Source organism: Narcine bancroftii, chromosome 5, assembly GCF_036971445.1.
Source record: "Narcine bancroftii isolate sNarBan1 chromosome 5, sNarBan1.hap1, whole genome shotgun sequence".
Taxonomy (NCBI): Eukaryota; Metazoa; Chordata; class Chondrichthyes; order Torpediniformes; family Narcinidae; genus Narcine; species Narcine bancroftii.
In genome coordinates, this window is record NC_091473.1 from 135,646,733 (window position 1) to 135,666,642 (window position 19,910).

General features: G+C 39.6%; 1 protein-coding gene across 6 annotated transcripts in view; it reads left to right on the forward strand.

The window, feature by feature from the left end:
- Positions 1 to 3,931, forward strand: part of LOC138763993 (volume-regulated anion channel subunit LRRC8B-like) — a 33,691-nt gene extending 29,760 nt beyond the window's left edge. For 4 of the 6 annotated variants that reach the window (XM_069939124.1, XM_069939127.1, XM_069939125.1 and 1 more), the window contains one exon: positions 3,306 to 3,931. In XM_069939124.1, the coding sequence (XP_069795225.1) occupies positions 3,306 to 3,590 (285 nt within the window). In that variant the 3' untranslated portion in view covers positions 3,591 to 3,931. The remainder of the gene's footprint in view (positions 1 to 3,305) is intronic. The other 2 variants (XR_011357937.1, XR_011357936.1) reach the window with 2 other exon arrangements.
- Positions 3,932 to 19,910: the final 15,979 nt, after the last annotated feature.

Sequence of the window (19,910 nt, forward strand, 5' to 3'; positions counted from 1 at the left end):
ATGACTTGAACTGAAACTCTTGATCCCTGTGATAGTGACCAGAACACTGAAAGATGAAATCCAATTATCCACGAAAGCCCTAGTGACCGTCTCTGGATCAGAAGGCTGCCTGTTCAAATCACATCGGGGCCACCACTTGTAACAGCACTGATTTACCACAGGTTACAAAGAAATAAAAAATACACTCACTCGTTTCTTTCAGCATACCATGAAGTTGACTTTCTTTTTAAAAATTCGCTAGACACAACATTTCATTCTTTTTAATACGTCCCCTAAGGCAACCCAGCTAAACTCCTCTGACCTTCTCATTGGCTCACTGCCACACGTGTGATCCTGCCACTCTCTCTCTCTCCTCCTCCTGACAAAGGTAAGTACACAACTGTGACAATGTCATGTATGTACTCTGACAATAAATCTGAAATCTGAATCCGAGAGACAGGCTCACTCCTTGTTTCCTACCAATCGCCCCCTCACTACCTAAACTTGTGACTGCAAGAAATGGTACCTAGCATCCTGGAGGAACTTAGGCAGCATTCATAGGTGAAAGAAGTCAGTCAAAGTTTCAGGCCAGGACCCTTCATCTGACCATTTCTTCTCAAAGATGCTGCCCTAGTCCTTCCCAGTAAAGTAACACTTCACCTATGAGTTCCTAATGGTCATTTTCTATATCTGGTGCTGTCAATGTGGTCTCCTCTACATCAGTGAGACTCGGCGCAGACCTGGGAGATCACTTCATTGATCATCTTCGCTCTGTCTGCTACAGCAGTAAGGACCTCCCAGTCGCAACCATTTTAATTCCACACATCATTGCCACATTGTCATGTCTGTCAAACCAAGGCTAACCACAAATTGGAGGAGGAAAACCTTCTATTCCGTCTGGGCACTCTCCAACCAGATGGCATCAACATCGACCTCCACTTCCTGCTAAACCTCCCCCAAGCCTTTCTCTTTCCCTATCCTTCTATCTCCTTTCCTCCCACTTCTCTTCCCTCTCCTATCAAAGATCTACCCCCTTCCCCTCTCAATTCTCTTTTTCCCTTCTACCCTCCTACCTGTACCCAAATATCACCACTTACCTATTAGCCCGTGTTCCTCCCCTTGCCCCTTCTTCCCTTCTCTCCTCTCCCCTTTCCTCCCACCTTGTTATTCAGGCATCTGCCCCTGTATCTTGCTCATGGCTTGACGAAGGTTCAGGCCCAAACCGTTGGATATCCTTTACTTCTTATATAGATGGTGCGTGACCTGCTGGGTTTCTCCAGCAGTTTTGTGTCCTGCACTTAAAAGCTGCAAATGCTGGAATCTTGAGGAAACAATGAGATAATGGAGGAATTCAGCAGGACAGGTAGCATCTATGAGTAGAAATCGTCAATGAAGGGTCCCGACTGAAATGCTGACTGCCTACCTCTACCTGTGAATAGTCTGATCTGCTGAGATAATCCAACTCCACCTGACTCACTCACTAAAGTCAACCGGAGATCACATAGCACGTGTAGGGTACAGAGAGAGAGTTCACATTTCAAGTCAGGGCCCCTTCATCAAAATTAGGAATGAGACATGAAACGGGTGGATTTAAGTTGTAGAGAAGGTGGGAGGAAGGTCAGATAAAACAAATAAGGAATACAATGAATGCCATAGTACCTGGCACCTATGGGAATTGGTAGATCCCACGGTCAGTGAAAATGCTGAACGATAAAGGAACTGCACACACTAAATATTCAATGGTCTCATTTGTACAAAGCAAGATTTATTTATTTATTTGTATAAACAAAATACTTGTCCTGCATATGTATTATTTGTCTGTAATGTGTGGTAAGTCTGGCTGTGTGTCTGCAAGGACCAGAGAACACTGTTTCGTTGGATTGTATTTGTGCAATCAGATGACTATGGACTTGACTAGATGCCAGATAAGTGTATTTTCCAGTTGCTTGAGACTCTTACAATGCCTAACAAATACAACTGCATTAAGCATAAACAGCTTAAAAGATAAAAATACTATACTGTACTTACACTGAACAAATTTCACTTGCATGAATACTTTGCATGAAACATTTTACTTTATTTTCGGTCACATTCTTTGAAAACATTTAAACCCTCGTTGCATCTGTTAGTTCCTCCCCCTCCATGGAGCCGCCCGAGAGAGAGAGACAAATTAACCCCCCCTGCCACCCAAGTTTACAGATAAAGCCTCTGACTGGGGTAACTCTTACTAAGCAGGGATAAGGAGACACTTTAAGAGAGTCGCCCCAATGGCGAGCGGCATCAACCAGTTCTTCATCCTGGGTGAAGTCATTTTATTCAAACACAACTTTATTGCCCTCATCCTCACCAAAGGTTTACTTGTTACTTCAGAGAACATTTACTTTTACAATTTAAACGTGTAGTTTTTACCTGTTATTTTATTCTTATTTATTTAATTTAAAAAAATTATTTTCCTTGATTTATTTTGCCGGTTGCTTGAATTCTAGACAACAGGTATCTGTGATGGGAGAGTCCAATTCAAAGGCACGAGTGAGGCAGCTGAACTTTGATTATGTTTCTTTGATTTATTTGCTGCTAATAACAAGTCTGTACAGCGTGACCAGGAGATCAGGCTGTACCAATGGACAGAGAAAAGTGAGAATCAGCCGTTCTTAAGTTGTCAGCAAGTTAAATCCACCTTTCGTTTCTCTCTTCCCGGTTCTGACTAAAGGTCTCCATCCAAAGTGAAATATTAATTCCGTTTCTCTTTCCACGAGAGGCTGCCCGGTCTTCTTAGTGTTTCTGTTTTTATTTCAGATTTAAATTGAGGTATGCAACACAGTAACTGGCCTTTTCAGCCCTTGTCCAGTTACACCCAGTTAACCCTGTATGTTTTTGGTGGATGGGAGGAAACCGGAAGGAAGCCCATACAGATACAGGGAGAACGTTCAAACCCCGTGCAGACAATGCTGAATTCGATCCTGGCTCATCGGCACTGTAACACCATTGCACTAACTGCTGGGTAAACTATGCCACCCAATCTTTTTTATTATTATAGACATACAGCACAGTAACAGGCCCTTCCATCCCACGAGCTCATGACGCCCAATTACACTCAATTAATCCACAACCCCTGTACTTTTTGAAGGCTGATGGAAAACCAGAGCACCTGGAAGAAACCCACTCAGTCACAGGGAGAGCACAGAAACTCTTTAGAGACAGCGCTGAATTCGAACCCAGGTCTCTGACACTGTAACAGCGTTGCCCAAGCGGCTATGCCAACTGGGCCTCTTGGTTGTTTGGTTTTTCATGTATGATTCATTTGAAATTTGATTTTTTTTTAACAGCTAGAAGCATTACCAAACGGATTATTTTTGTGCAAGAATCTGCGGACGTTACTTGTGGGGAAAAACAGCTTGACAGTGTTATCAGCGCTGGTGGCTGGCCTTGTAAACCTTGTACACCTTGAACTATCAGGAAACCAATTTGAGTTATTGCCCGAGGAACTAGGCCAATGTAACTTTAAGCAAGGGGGTCTTGTGGTGGAAGAGATTCTGTTGAACACATTACCTGCTGCTATTAGAGAGCACTTAGAGAGAAATGATAAAGAACAATATAATCAAAGCACATGACCAAATCGTCCAGCAGCAATGCTCATAGCTCGCGGAAGCTATGGGAAGGGATATCTCTCGTCCATTGTTGGTGAGGATCTTTGATTGTAGCCACTTGTATTTTTTACATGGAAAGCCAACAGATCAGGAGACCACAAAAAAAATTGTTGGATGTATTAAGGGAATACACCAATTCAAGGGAAGTAGATTGCAAAGGGAGAAAAGGAAAAGAAACTGAAAGGGGCAATGCAATGATGAATCAGCCATCCTCATTGCAAGTGAAGTGAGCTTCATGATTCATGCCTTAATGTAATGTTTACAGAACATTTAAATTTGCACATTGTACATTCTGGGTATCTGTGTTTGGGGTGGGGGGGGTGGGGTGGATATTGCAGATTAACTATGTAAAATTTTAAATAAAAGAAAAATTGCACAAAAAAAAGACTTGAAGGAATGGTTCCAAATCCTTTCTCATGGAGAACACTCTTCCTGGCAATATTCACTCTGTGTCAAGGCCCTTGGAACTGAATGTACTAAAATAACAAAATGATTTATTTCTGTCTCTTTCCTATCCATTTCAGTCTTTTTAATTTAGAATATTTCCACAAAATGAAATGGGTTGTGTCGCATGCTTCCAAAAATATGTTTGGAAACATCTGTGTGAATATTTTGGTGTGTTTGTAGTCTGTTTCGTACGCAGAAGTGATTGTGATTCATTGTCAAACTTTCATAATTTGGCTTCTGTAGGATAAAAAATTTAATTGTGTATGCATGATGATATCAATTATTTGCACTGTATCTATAACTCTCCAGTAATATTGGTCCATCCGCACACACACTAAGAACAATGAGGAAAGCAAGTCCGAGGATAATGGAGTTAACTTGCTTCCGTATTATTAAAACCATAGAACACCACAGGACAGAACAGGCCCAACAGCCCATCTAGTCTGTGCTGAACTAGTATTCTGCCTAATGCCATTGACCTCCACATCCCTCCCTTCCACGAACCTATCCAATTTGATCTTAAATTTTAAAATCAAGCCCACGTTCACCACTTCAGTTGGCAGCTCATTCCATACTCTCACCACTCTCTGCGTGAAAGTTCCCATTAATGTTCTCTTTAAATATTTCCCCTTTCACCTTAAACCCATCTCCTCTAGTTCTTGCTTGCTCACTGCTCTCTATGTTCCAAGGCTATCTAACTGAACCATAGATCGAAGTGCCCTCAGGGTACTTGACTTTAGACAGATTCAGGACAAGTTAAGTGGGAGCTCTCAAACCAGCATCAAACAACACTCCTTTCATGGAATTCAAGGTGCTGAGCAAGGGGAAACTTCCAATCAAATGCTATCTACATATTCATCGATGACGCCATAGTTGTCGGCAGAATCATAGACGACATTTTAATAGACGGCAATGAGGAAGCATACAGGAGTGAGATTGATCAACTAGTTGAGTGGTGTCACAACGACAATATTAGCAAAACTAAAGAACTGATTGGGAATTCAGGAAGGGGAAACTAGGAGAACACAAATCAGTCCTCATCAAGGTAAATCAAGGGGTCAGTAGTAGAAAGCGTAAAGAACGCCACATTCCTGGGTGTCAACATCTCTGAAGATCTATCTTAGGGGCTTCATGTTGAAACAATGTTGAAGAAGGTTTGACAGCAGCTATACTTCATTAGGAGTTTGCGGAGATTTGGCAGGTCACCAAAGACTCTTGTAAATTTCTACAGGTGTACCATGGAGAGCATTCTGTCTGGTTGCATCACTCTCTGGTGCCAATCCACAGGACAGGTTGTGAACTTGGCCAGTGCCATCACGGACATCACTCCATTAAGGACATTTGCAAGAGGCGGTGACTTATGAGAGCTATCATCAAGGAACCTAACCATCCAGGCCATGCCCTCTGCTCACAATGGTGGTACAGGTGCCTGAACATGAGCACCCAACGGCTCAAGGACAGCTTCTTCCCCTCTGCCATCAGATTTCAGAATGAACCACAAACATTACCTCACTTTATCCTATTTTCTTGAACTATTTATTTATTTTTGAAATGTCATTTATAGCAATATTTCCACTGATACTGCTACAAAACAATGAATTTCTGAAGTTATGACAATAAATTCTGATTCAGAACACATAATTTGTTGTTCAAGTATGCCAGTCCAAATTACAAAGGAATTGTACTCAGTGAAAATTTAAATCCCACTCCCACTCACATAAAATCAGTTAACAATCTGTAAGTTAACAAACCGTACATTGACAGAACTTTGAAAGGATACTGCATAAGCTTGGCACAATAGCACAGCTAATCGAGCTGCTGCTTCACAGCTCCAGACACGCAGGCTCAATCCTGACCTCTGGTGCTAACTGTGTGGAGTTTGCACATTCCCCCTGTAATTGCTTGGGTTTTCAACAGGTATTCTAGCAGCCTTCCACATCCTGAAGAACTTCAGGTTGGCGGGTTAAGTGGCCACTGTAAATTGCCCGACTGTGTAGGTCATTGACAGAGGGGTGGAGGAGGGTAGGAGAGTGAGCTGGAAAGAAATTTGGAGCAGAAATATTTCTCTGGCATAAACATTAACAATTTCTTTTGCCATGGATATGATGCCAGGGGACCCCTCCAACCCCCTCACATCTAACCTCTTAAATGACAGAATTGACCCTGCCACAACCACTTCTTCTGGTAGATCATTCCACTCAGCCACCACTCTCTGAGTGAAACATAGAAACATAGAAAATAGGTGTAGGAGTAGGCCATTTGGCCCTTCACGCCTACACCGCCATTCATTTTGATCATGGCTGATCATCCACTCAGTACTCTGTTCCAGCTCTCTCTCCATACTCTCTGATCCCCCCTAGTCACAAGTACTAAATCTAATTCTCTCTTAAATACAGCTATGGAACCAGCCTCAATCACTTTCTGTGGCAGAGAATTCCATAAATTCACCACCCTCTGAGTGAAAAAATTCTTCCTCATCTCAGTCCTAAAGGACTTCCCCTTTATCCTTAAACAGTGACCCCTGGTTCTAGACTTGCTCAACATTGGGAACAATCTTCCTGCATCAAGCCTGTCAAATACCTTAAGAATTTTGAACGTTTCTATTAAATCTTCTCTTAATCGTCTAAACTCCAGCGAGTACAAGCCCAGTCGTTCTAGCCTTTCTTCATATGCAAGGCTCGCCATCCCTGGTATCAATCTGGTCAACCTTTCCTGCACTCTCTCCATGGCAATGATGTCCTTCCTCAGATAAGGAGACCAAAACTGAACACAATACTCCAGGTGAGGTCTCACCAAGGCCCTATACAACTGCATCAATACCTCCCTGCTCCTGAACTCGAATCCTCTTGATATGAACGTCAACATACCATTCGCCTTTTTACTGCTTGCTACACCTGCCTGCCCACTTTTAATGACTGATGCACAGCGCAAGAAGCATCCTCTTATATTACTTCTAAAGTTTTTCCCCCAACCCTTAACTTATGACCCCTTGTTCCAATCTCCCCTACCCTCAGGGGAAAGAGCCTATTCGCATCTACTCTATCTATTCCCTTCATAATTTTAAATACGTTTATCAAATCCCCTCTCAACCTTCTACGCTCCAACGAATAAAGTTCTAGTCTACTCAATCTTTCTCCATATTCAAGAAACTGCAATCCAGGGAACATTTTTGTCAACCTCCTTTGCACCCTCTCTACATTATTTATTCTTTGGAGCGTAGAAGGTTGAGAGGGGATTTGATAGAAGTATTTAAGATTATGAAAGGGATAGACAGAGTGGATGTGGATAGACTATTTCCGTTAAGAGGAGGAAAGATTAAAACAAGAGGACATGAGTTAAGAATTAAGGGGCAGAGATTTAGAGGTAACATGAGGGGGAACTTCTTTACTCAGAGAGTGGTAGCCGTGTGGAATGAGCTTCCGGGAGAAATAGTGGCGGCGGAGTCAATTGTATTATTTAAGAAAAGGTTGGATAGGTATATGGATGAGAAGAAGATGGAGGGTTATGGGCATTGTGCAGGGAGGTGGGACTAGAGAGGGGTGCTTGGTTCGGTGCAGACTAGAAGGGCCTAATGGCCTGTTTCTGTGCTGTAATTGTTATGTTATGTTATGTTATATCCTTCCTATAATTTGGAGACCAGAACTGCACACAATACTCCAAACTTGGCCTCACCAAAGCCTTAAACAGTCTCAACATCACCTCCCAGCTTCTATATTCTATGCTATGATTTATAAAGGCCAACATACCAAAAGCCTTCTTCACCACCCTATCTACATGGGAATCCACTTTCAAGGAATGCTGAACTGTTATTCCAAGATTCCTCTGCATTCCTCAATGCCCTCCCCTTCACTGCATACGTCCTAATTTGGTTATTCCTCCCAAAATGAAGCACCTCACACTTATCTTCATTAAACTCCATATGCCACCTTTCAGCCCACTTTTCCAAACAGTCCAAATCCTTCTGTAGTCCATGAAAACCCTTATGGTGAAGTAGTGAACTAGATTCGACAATGGATGGGAGAAACCAGAGAGTGGTGGTGGATGATTGCTTCTGAGCCTGGAGGACTATGACTAGTGGTGTGCCTCAGGGATCAATGCTGGGACCATTATTGTTTGTCATCAATATCAACAATCTAGATGATAATGTGGTAAACTGGATCAGCAAACTTGCAGATGGCACGAAGATTGGAGGTGTTATGGACAGCAAAGAAGGTTTTCAAACCTTGCAGAGGATCAGGATCAGCTGGGAAAATAGGCTGAAAAATGGTAGGTGGAATATAATGCAAACAAGTGTGAGGTGTTGCATTTTAGAAGGACAACCCAAGAAAGGACATTTATGGTAAATAGTAGGGCACTGAGGAGTGCAGTAGAACAGAGAGATCTGGGAATACAGATACATAATTCCCTAAAAGTGGTGTCACAGGTAGATAGGGATGTTAAGAGAGCTTTTGGCATATTGGCTTCATAAATCAAAGTATTGAACATAGGAGTTGGGATGTTATGGTAAAGTTGTAAAAGACATTGATGAAGCCACATTTGGAGTATTGTGTGTAGTTTTAGTTACCGAACGACAGGAAAGATAACAATAAGATTGAAAGAGTGGAGTTGCCAGGAGTTCAGGAACTGAATTACGGGGAAAGGTTAAACAGGTTCAGACTTTATTCCCTGGAGAATGAGGGGAGATTTGAGTAAACGTAGGTAAGCTTTTTCCACTGAGGGTAGGTGAGATAGAAACCAAAGGACATGGGTTAAGGATGAAAGGGGAAAAGTTTAGGGAGAACATTGGGGTGAACTTCACACAGAGAGTGGAAGGAGAGCTGAAGTTGTGAATGCAGGCTCAATTTTAACATTTATGAAGAGTTTGGACAGGTACATGGATGGGAGAGGTATGGAGAGCTATGGATTTGGAGCAGGTTGGTGAGGTTAGGCAGAAAAATAGTTTGGCATGGACTAATAGGGCTGAGGACCTGTTTCTGTGCTGTAATGATCTATGGATCCATGATTCTAAAGAGGTTAGAGGGAAAATTAGTGGGCCCTGTGTGTTGAAATAGACTTGATGGACAGTAAAGGCCTCCTTTATACCAAAAGGAGATATGCAAACCATCTGAACAGATCTTAGAAGAGACTTGGGAGAATGAATTTTTTGCCCAATATTGTCTTTCGAGGTTAGCTATAGCTCTGGGTTTTTTTTTTGTAAATTTTATTTATTTAACACAATAAGTCATACAATAAAAAATACAAGTAAATACATAATATTTTACTCAATATAATCCCCCAAACCTGGCCCACCCACCCCTCCCACCAAACCCCTCTAAACTACCCCAAAAGAGAGAAAAAAGAATAGAAAAGGAGATCAACTTACATAACAACCTCAACTATTGCCATAGTTTAATGCAACCCCAACAATTGTGGGAAAAAACATATTACAATTTCATTCCCATATATCTCATATACGGGCTCCAAACTTTAATAAAAAAAGATTAATTGTTACATAAATTATATGTTATCTTTTCCAGTGGAAATCAAGACCTCATTTCCAGATGCCACCGTTGAATACTCAAAGCAGTCGCATTTTTCCAAGAAATTGCCAAATATTTTCTAGCCACAGCTAGTGCCAATCTCAAAAAAGCAATATGATACTTATCTAGTTTTAATTCCAAACTCAATTTCTTAATATAACCCAAGAAAAATACTATAGGATCAAGCAAAATTTTAATTTAAAAAAAAGCTTTTAAAAATTCCTTAATTCTATTCCAAAAAAGTTTCACTGTTTCACATAGCCAAGTAGAATACAAGAAGGAGCCAACTTGTTTATGACACCTAAAACATAAATCAGAAGAAATAAACATATTTCCTTAACCTCTCAGGAGTTAAATATAACTGGTGAATAAAGTTATAATGAACCAATCTATACCTTACATTTACAATTTTAGTCATACCATCCTCTCATAAAGTCATCCAATCATTTTGAGAAATAGAATTGCTTGGGCCCTGCGCCTCAAGGGTACCCCGCGCATGTGTTTGAATCCAGGCCTTGAGCAGAGAACACTGACAGACTTTGTTTAAACTGGTAAGAAAATAATACTACAGGCCTTATAATTTTGTGATAGCCCCTCTATATTTTTCATTTTCAGCTACCTTGGCCAGTGCTCATTTCTAGTTGCCGCTTAAATACTTACGCCCTTTGTCTCTAACTCTGCTTGTGCTTGCCATGTAAAATGACATACAAATTTTAAGCTCCTCATTCTCTGGGCTATATTTTTAAGATAAAAAAGATAAAAAGAAGTATATTTAAAATGTTTAGACTTAAAATTACACAAAAACTTGACGTTAGCATTTTGTTATAAAATTGGACTCGACATCCCTCATAACATGTCTACGTTGTTCCAACAGTGGAACAATGTTGTCATTGTCGTTGGAACAATGTACGAAACCAACGTCAATCCCACGCCATTTTGCTCATTAGCTTTACATTGTTCCAACGTCAGCTGATGACCTTGGAACAACGCACCCAACTCTCAACTTGTGAATGCCACTGAACAGCAAAACAAGCGACCGATTCTGGATTTGTTGAATATCGACAGCTTTGAATAAGGTAAGAATTGCCTTTTTTTTAGTTATGGTTAGGTTAGTCAAGGTTAGGTTAGGTTAGGTTAGTTAAGGTTACATTCCAGAGAATCAGCGGAAAAACTGATGCGTGTAACGGATGAAATTCACCACCGAAGAAAACAATTTCTGCATGGTCAAGCTAAACTGCACCTGTTCCAAATCACCAAAAACATGAAATAGGCTATATTAAGCCCTGGCAGTGCAATAGCATAGTTAGTAACAGTAACCTAGTACTATTTTGATACTAAATCAAACCACTGGAAAATTATGAAACAATGACAGAGACAGCCTTGCTAAGAATATCTGGATCTTGTAAAGATGAATAACCCCGAGATGTACAGTACATGCCCCTATAGCTGAATAACCTTGTAAACCAGCTCATAAACGTGTAGACTATAACCCCCACAGTGACCGAGCTTAGTAAAGATCAACTTAAACTAACCTAACTTCGGGGTTATTCATCTTTACAAGACCCGAATATCCTCACCAATTCCATCTACAATTGCCAACATTGTCAGAAATTCTACACTTTGGCCTAGGCTATTTACGTTCAGGCTAACTGCTTAAGCCTAGGCTACAGGCTAGGCCCTAGGCTAACATGATGCCATCTCAATCTCATATTAAAGTACAAGTTAGAAAAGGATGACGCAGCTGTGAATCAAATTGAAGATGATCTCAATACACCAGAAGACAGTGCCAAAGCAGAAAGTCCACTTCTTACCAAAAAAGACCAAGCCCAAACATCACGCAATGATGGATCATCCATGAATACAGATGTAGTTAACATTTATGATGACCCAGCCAACTGGCCAGCATATATAAATCAAAATGTAAAAGCTTATTTAACAATGAAAGGTCCTCCTATTCCAGTGAACAACTTTCCTCAAAATGAAAAGGGATTGTGTTTTTCCAAGTTTCACTGTAAGAGGAAACTTCCAAATGGGGAGTGTGTTGAAGGACCTTGGATTATAAACTCTCAGTCTGCTGATAGAATTTATTGCTTTTATTGTAAACAACCAGTACATTATCAACAAATGGATTCAACAACTGGTCTAATCTTCATACAAGGTTGTGTAAGCATGAAAATTCTAAAAACCATTTGGAAACCACATGGAGTTTCTGGGAGTTACACCAAAGACTTTGTAGTGGACAGACAATTGACAAAGAACTTGAAATAATTGTCAATAAACATGCAAAACACTGGCAGCAAGTATTCAAAAGGCAAGTAGCAATAGCGCAGTTTCTTGCTGAGAGAAATCTAGCATTTAGGGGAACAAAGGACAAAATTGGTAATGAGAGTGTACACAATGGAAACTTTTTAGGTCTTGTTGAGCTGTTTGGAAAGTTTGACCCTGTTCTCGAAGAACATTTGCGAAAAGTCAAAACCCATGAAATTCATAATCACTATGTAGGAAAAGGTACTCAGAAAGAACTACTAGACATTATGGCTGTTTTGAATGAGATACTGAAACGCGTAAAAGCAGCTAAGTACTAATGTCTCTAACAATCAGGTATGTGTCTGATGGTAACTTGGCTTCTTCAGGTGTTTATGAACATTTCATAAAGTTTATGCAGGTTGAAAGTAGCACAGGAGAAGATTTATATAAAACATTATTAAACACTCTGAAGGAATTAAATTTAGAAGTGAAAGACATTCGAGGCCAAGGCTATGACAACGGTAGCAACATGAAAGATCACACATCTGGAGTACAAGCACGACTGTTGAAGGATAATTCAAGAGCTTTCTTTCTACCCTGTGCATGTCACAATTATAACCTTTTACTCGGAGATGTAGCCAAGTGTTGTCCAGATGCTGTAACATTTTTTGGGATCTTGCAAAGGATCTACATATTGTTCTCAGCATCAACTAAGAGGTGGGCAGTTTTTAACAAACATGTACCCGGGTTATCAGTGAAACCCTTGAGCAACACAGGTGGGAGTGTCGGATTGATAGTGTTAAAGCTATTCGTTATCAGGTTGGAGAAGTACATGATGCACTTGTGGAAATATCAGAGATAACAGATGAGCCCAAGGTAAAAGCAGAAGCAGAATCTTTAGCAAACCAGCTAAAAGTTTCTTTGATATTTTGGCATGAAGTACTTTTTTAAAGTTAACTATGTAAGCAAGGTACTACAAGGTGAAACAAAGGACATTGATGAAGGCATGGAGTCATTTGAAAAACTATTATCATGGCTAAGGATTTATGGAGAGGGCAGTTTTAATGATGTCCTAATAGGCACAAATGAATTGGCTGAAGCTGTTGAATTACCATTGGAGTTTAGACAATTTCAAGAAAAAAAACTACGTAGAAGGCAGAGAATTTTTTTATATGAGGCAAAAGATCAAACTTTAGATGATCCAAAAGAAGCATACAGAGTTCAGTGGTTTAGTTTAGTGTGAGACAAAGCTATACAATCTTTAGAGTTTAGATTTAAGCAGCTTAAAAGCCATGTAAAATTATTTGGATTTTTAAATAACTTTTAGAGCTTACAAAAGGCGGAAATAAGGAAACATACAGCAGACCTTGAAGCAGCTTTAACTGACACCAGACTAAAACAGAACACTGATGGAGGGATAGTTACTGAAACAACGAAAGATGTGGATGGTTATCTGTTGGCCGAAGAACTTGAAGCTCTGAAAACTTTTCTTCCCTTCAGTGTCGTTAAGCCTAAAGCTCTGTTTGAATACCTGGTAGTAAACAATGGATTCACAGCATTTCCTAATGTTTTTATTGCTTTGAGGATTTACTTAACGATGCCCGTAACAGTCGCATCGGGCGAAAGAAGTATTTCAAAACAAACTGATTAAAACATACTCACGATCAACAATTTCACAAGAGAGACTAAACAATTTGGCGATGCTATCTATAGAAAAGGACATTACTAAAACTATTGACTTTGAAATTATTTTGAAAGATTTTGCAAATGAAAAAGCCAGAGAAGTCTGTTTCTAAAAGACCTGCATAAACAGTACATCTGTAATTGTCTTAACTTGTATTAAAAAATTAAAACTTTCATATTGTCCTTCACTATTTAGTATATCAAGCATTTAATGCTTTTTGGCTAAGACTGACATACTACACGAAATATAAAACATCAATTTTGACTTTTGTAGAGTAGAGGCCTCGCTATCAATTTTCTAATTGGGCCCCGCAATTCCTAGCACCGGCCCAATAGATATGGACAAATCTTTTCCCCATTTTAATTTATATCTAAGCATTTTATTCTGTAATAAAGCATACATCTCAGATATAAATCCTCTCTTGCCACCTTCAGTAGGTAAACTTTCAAATTTAGACCACCAAGGTAACCGTAACGTATGCCAAAAATTATCCAACAATAAAGCTCTAACTTGATAATAAGTAAACAAAGTATTCAAAGAAATTTCATATTTCTCTTTCATTCTTTGAAATGAAATGAAATATCCAGCCTCATAACAACCCTCTAGCAAACTAATTCCTTTTCTGTTCCCACAATTTCAAAAGTGGATTATTTAATGTAAAGGAGAAAACCTGAGATTTTACATTCCATACCTATAATTCCATTCTTCTTAGTCTATAACTCCATCAAATATTTTAACACTGGTAAATTATAACTTTGTAAAAGCTGAGAATTCCATTTATAAATAAAATAATCCATCTTTTTCTCATCAATCTGAGATAATTCAATAATAGCCCATACCAAATGTTTATCCACTTCAAACATTCACAGGTACACAATCCTTTATCTGGAACCCGTAGGGGACAGTATGTTCCGAATTTTGGATTTTGGAAAGCCAGATTTAAGTCCACCTGAATTGTGCTGCCATATCTACCCCCACCCCTTTCCAGTCGCACTCCCATCTCCCCCCCTTCGCCCACCAGACTCATGCTGCCGGTCTCCCCCCCACCCCCCCCCACCCCGTCCTCCCAACACACACTGCCGGTCTCCCCCCCCCACCCGCTCGACTTGCGCTGCCAGTCTCCCCTCCCCTCGCCCGCTCGCCTTGCGCTGCCGGTCTCCCCCCCACCCCCCCACCGCCCACCCGACTTGTACTGCCGTCTCTCTCCCCACTTGCCAGATTTTGGAGCTTTCCGGATTTTAGATGTCCAGATAAAGGACTGTGTACCTGTAATAAATTTCATCTGTACTGATACATAATAATTCTGAAAATTAGGATGTTGCAATCCTCCTAAAGCATATTTCCGAGTCAATTTCTGCAATGACACCCTTGCCATTTTACCTTTCCACAAAAATTTCCTCACTGAAGCATTCAAATCTTTAAAAAAATTTTTGGGAATCTTACAAGGAATAGATTGAAAAAGATACTGAATACGGGGAAAGACATAATATGCCTACAAGACGAATAATCTGCATCAGCCAGAGGCATAATTTCATTCATCCCAATTATCCTGATAATTCACCACACTGCTCCAGTCTAACATGCAGACTCCCCAAATATTGCCTAGGTTGTGTTAAATATATAAAAACATCATCTACGAATAAATTTATTTTATATTCATCCGCTTTCACCTTAATACCTTTAATATTGCTTTCTTGTCTAATTAACTGAGCCAAAGGATTAATGACCAGTGCAAATAGAGCTGGTGACAAAGGTGCCTAGTCAATCTAGATAATACAAAAGAAGAAGATACCTGCCCATTTGTCACCACTTTCGCCGTAGGATTTCTATATAAAGTCTTAATCCAGCCAATAAAAAGAGGCCTGAATTTAAACTTCTCCAACACTTTAAACAAAAACTTCATTCCACTCTGTCAAAGGCCTTTTCTGCATCAAGAGCATTTACCATAGGTTGGTCAGATCGCTCCGGAGAAATATTAATTAAAGAAATCCACTTCACAATATTATCTGCAGAATACCGATTTTTAATAAAACCTGCCTGGTCTACATAAATCAAATCTGGTAAAAATTTAGCTAATCTATTATCCAGAACCTTGGCAACAATTTTATAATCTACATTTAATAAAGAAATAGGTCCATAAGATCCCACTTTCAAAGGGTCCCTATCCTTCTTTGGAATAACTGTAATAATTGCTCTAGAAAAGGAATCAGGAAAAGAACCAATCTCTGTCGCCTGCTTCAAAACATCCATCAATATAAGAATTAATAAATCCTGAAATTCTATATAAAATTCTGAAGTAAAACTATCCTCTCCTGGACACTTCCCACCAGGTATTGATCACAATGCTTCCCTCACTTCTGTAACAGTAAAAACAGCATCTAAGTCCTTAGTATCCATATTCTTCAAAGACAGAAAAGTCAATTCAGACAAAAAAATTATCAATTTTGACATTGTCTTCCAATACTTCAGAAGTATAAAATTTCTCATAAAATGAACAAAAGTCATCATTAATTTCCTGAGGTTTATAGGTAATTATCTAATCGTGATTAATAGCATTTATTGTTCTAGAAGCTTGTTCAGCCTTTAACTGCCAAGCTAATACTTTGTGAGTTATTTTGCCCAACTCATAATAATGCTGTTTAGTCCTCTGCAATAATTTTTCAAATTTATAAGTTTGTAATGAATTATACCGCAAATTCAAATTAGTTAAAAAAAACTTTCCTAGCTTCTGTAGAATCCCTCTGCAAGTCTTTTGCCAAAATCCCTATCTCCTTCTCTAGTTTATTAATCTCAATTGCATGTTGTTTTTGATTTTAGCTGTGTAGCTAATAATTTGTCCCCGCAAATAAGCTTTCAAAGTGTCCCATAAAACAAATTTACTACCAACCGAATCTACATTTATTTTCAAAAATGGCTGCATTTTATCCCTCATAAACTTAATAAATTCAGAGTTTCTGAACAACATAAAGATAAATCTCCAATGATACATATTCTCCACTACCTCAGAACCAGTACATGTAATTAACAACAAAAATCTTCGCCATTGTAATTGCACCGATATTAAAATAAATATGTTCTAGAATAAGAATCATGTCAGATTAATAAAATGAAAAATCCTTTTCCTTAGGATTTAATTTTTTTCCATATCTCTACTAAATTCATATCTTTCATTTATTGTCATTAACTGTTTAGCCATTTTTGTTCTAACTAACAATTTTGGAGATTTATCTAACCTTGGATCTAAGCAACAATTAAAGTTTCCCCCAACCAAAATTTTATCATATGCTTGACTTAAATTAAGAAAAGAGTCTACACATGAACTGTTTATCATCTATATTGGGGCATAAACATTCATTAACGTCTAAGATTTTGAAAAGATTTTGCAATTAACAATTAAAAGCCTGTCAATGGCTTCAAAAACTGAATCCAATTTAAAAGATAACTTATTATGAATTAAAATAGCCACACCCCTTGTTTTAGAATTAAAAGAAGATGCTATGACTTGTCCTATCCAATCTCTCTTTAACTTTTGATGTTCCTTTTCAGTCAAATGAGTCTTTTACAAAAACGCAATATCAACTTTCAAGTTTTTAATATAAGCTAATATCCCCTTTCTCTTAATTGGATTATTAAGCCCATTGACATTAAAATAGCAAAATTTAAATGAGCCAAAAAAGATTACATGTACATCCCACATAGGTGGCAAAGCACCCTCCATGGCTCTATTACAAACATATTTAAGAAAGAAATAAAGAAAACAGAAAACCCCATAAAAATACCCACCAAAAGAGATTATAATAATATACTAGTAGTACCCCCTCAATTGTACGGGAGTGATGCTGCAGCTGTTTAAGCCATTGGTGAGGCCAGGTTTGGAGTACTGTGCTCAGTTCTGGTCTCCAAATTATAGAAAGGATATAGATAAGGTGGAGAGAATGCAGAGAAGATTTACAGGATGTTGCCTGGCTTACAGCATCTGGATTACAGGGAGAGATTAAGGAGACTGGGACTTTATTCATTGGAACATAGGTGACTGAGAGAGGTATTTAAAATTATGAAAGGAATAGATAGACTACACATAAACAGACTCTTACCCCTGAGGGCAGGGGAGGTTGGAACAAGAGGCTATGAGTTAAGGGTAAGGGGCAAAACTTTAGGTGGAATATTAGAGGATGCTTTTTCACTCAGCGAGTGGTGGCAGAATGGAATAATCTTCCAAAAGAGATAGTTGCGGCAGGGTCCCTTCTGTCATTTAAGAGAAGGTTGGATGTGTACATGGAGGTGAGGGGGTTGGAGGGTTATGGGCAGAGAGCGGGAGGGGGGAGCTAGTGGAGTTGTTCTAGTGAACTGGTGTGGACTCAAAGGGCCGACATGGCCTGTTTCTGCGCTGTGAATGGTTATAAGATTTTTTTAAATGCAATCAGTTCAAGTACGGTAAGCTTCTTCCAAATCTCAATTAATTTGGTCATCATCAATTAACTGTTGAGTTTCCATCTCTCTCTTCCCATTCTTCCATTTCAGAACCAGAACAAGCTGTTGTGGGAACTTTACCTGATCTTGTCCCTGTTTATTAACAGGTAAAGAGTTAGCAAAAGTGAAAGCTTCAGAATCATCATTAAAAAACTGAGTTTGAAAATCCCCATAGAAAAGTTTTAACACAGCAGGATAATGAAAAGCAAACTTATAGCCCTTCTTCCACAAAACAATTTTAGCTGAATTAAATTCTTTACGAAGTTTAATTACAGCTTGGCTCAGATCAGCATTAAAAAATACTACTCTATTATTCTTAACAATTACATCTTGCATTCTGTACAGCAATTCTTAAAATCAATTCTCTATCCTGATACCACAAACATCGAATCAGGATGGAGTGTGGCGCTTGTGTGGTGAATGTCTGCCAAGCTGCCTGTCTCCCCTCTGGCGAGCCTTGCTGTACTAACATTGGCTGTGCATTATCTCTACTGTTGAGGACACTCCCCTTGGATATAACTGTGTATGCACCTATTATCTTTCATTATTGTACCATGAGTTTCTGCTAATAAAAGCCATGATTATTGTTTGACCCCATCGTCTTTGTCTACTTCATCAACTGGCACTTCAACTTGACCTGGAAGTGGTTACTCCTTACTGCTCGATAAGCTCTATCCAATTCCAAACCATTCAGAAAATAGTCTGTTCCCAAAACATCAGGAATCCATTTCTGAAAGAACTGAACTTGATCCGGACCTTCAAGATCTTCCAGAAGACCAACAATTTTAACATTATTCCGCTTACTCTGATTTTCCAAAACATCAATCTTTTTCAACAAATTACTTTTTTGGATCTCCCAACCAGTAAACGAATCCTCCATCTGTCCCATCTTTTCTTTACACAGGTCCACATCATCTTTACAGACCATAAATGCATCTTCAATCTTCTTAAATTTATCTTGAACCTTATCCACTGCTTTCAAGCACTTTGTCACATCCATTTAAATAGAAGACATTTCTCTCTTCATTTCAGCCAATTGCTCCTTCACAACAGAAAACCCTTGGCTCACTTGCACAGCCAGATTCTCCACTTGCTTAGATAGCCCAGACAAAGCAGAATCTGAATGACAAAAGTCTCCCTCACCACAAGCCTACCTTTAAATATAACTGTTTCTTCTTCCACAAGTTGCTCCTCTTCTTCTTCCATTCCAGCGATGTCCTCCTCCTCCATCGAAATGGGGGTCGGCACGACCCGACTAATGGTGCGGACCCCCTTCCCCCACCAGTCCAGGGTCACTGGACTGAGGGAGGTTGGGTTCCCCTGCAGCCTGGGCCGTTTCAAACGCAGCACACATGCACAAAGTTTGGCGCATACGCAACTGATCCTCTTGGTCCAGAGGAGATCGATGTCAGTCGTCAGAGCCATCTTGCGCAGCGGTACGTGGGATTGGCACCAGCATGGAGTACACCCTGCCAGTCGATTGATGCTGCGGTCTGGGCTGCGTTGAAATCGATTCCGGAGGCTCTGTGTGCAAGGTAGGCTGAGTTTCTTCAGTAATTATTGACTGTTTAATGGCTGGTTTCTTGGCTCTTTGGGCTTTAATCTTCCTCATGGCTGTTTGTAAGATACTTCAGCAAAGTAATCAATGGTTATAAAATACTTAAAAAAAAACTTTCAAACGGGTTTTAAATAGTCCTGCCAGGAGGGGGGGGAGGGTGTCTTCCCACGTCTTCTCTCTACGCCATCACGCCATGCCCCCCATTAGCCAAAGCTCTTGACACTAATCCATTCTGAAGAGCAGTACAGGTCTCCCATTCAGTGCAGGTCTGCATTAAATTTCTCACGTTAGAGCACATGGGATTGAGAGGTACATATAACAGGTGGAAAGACATTGATCTGGGTTGTGACCAGAGCGGA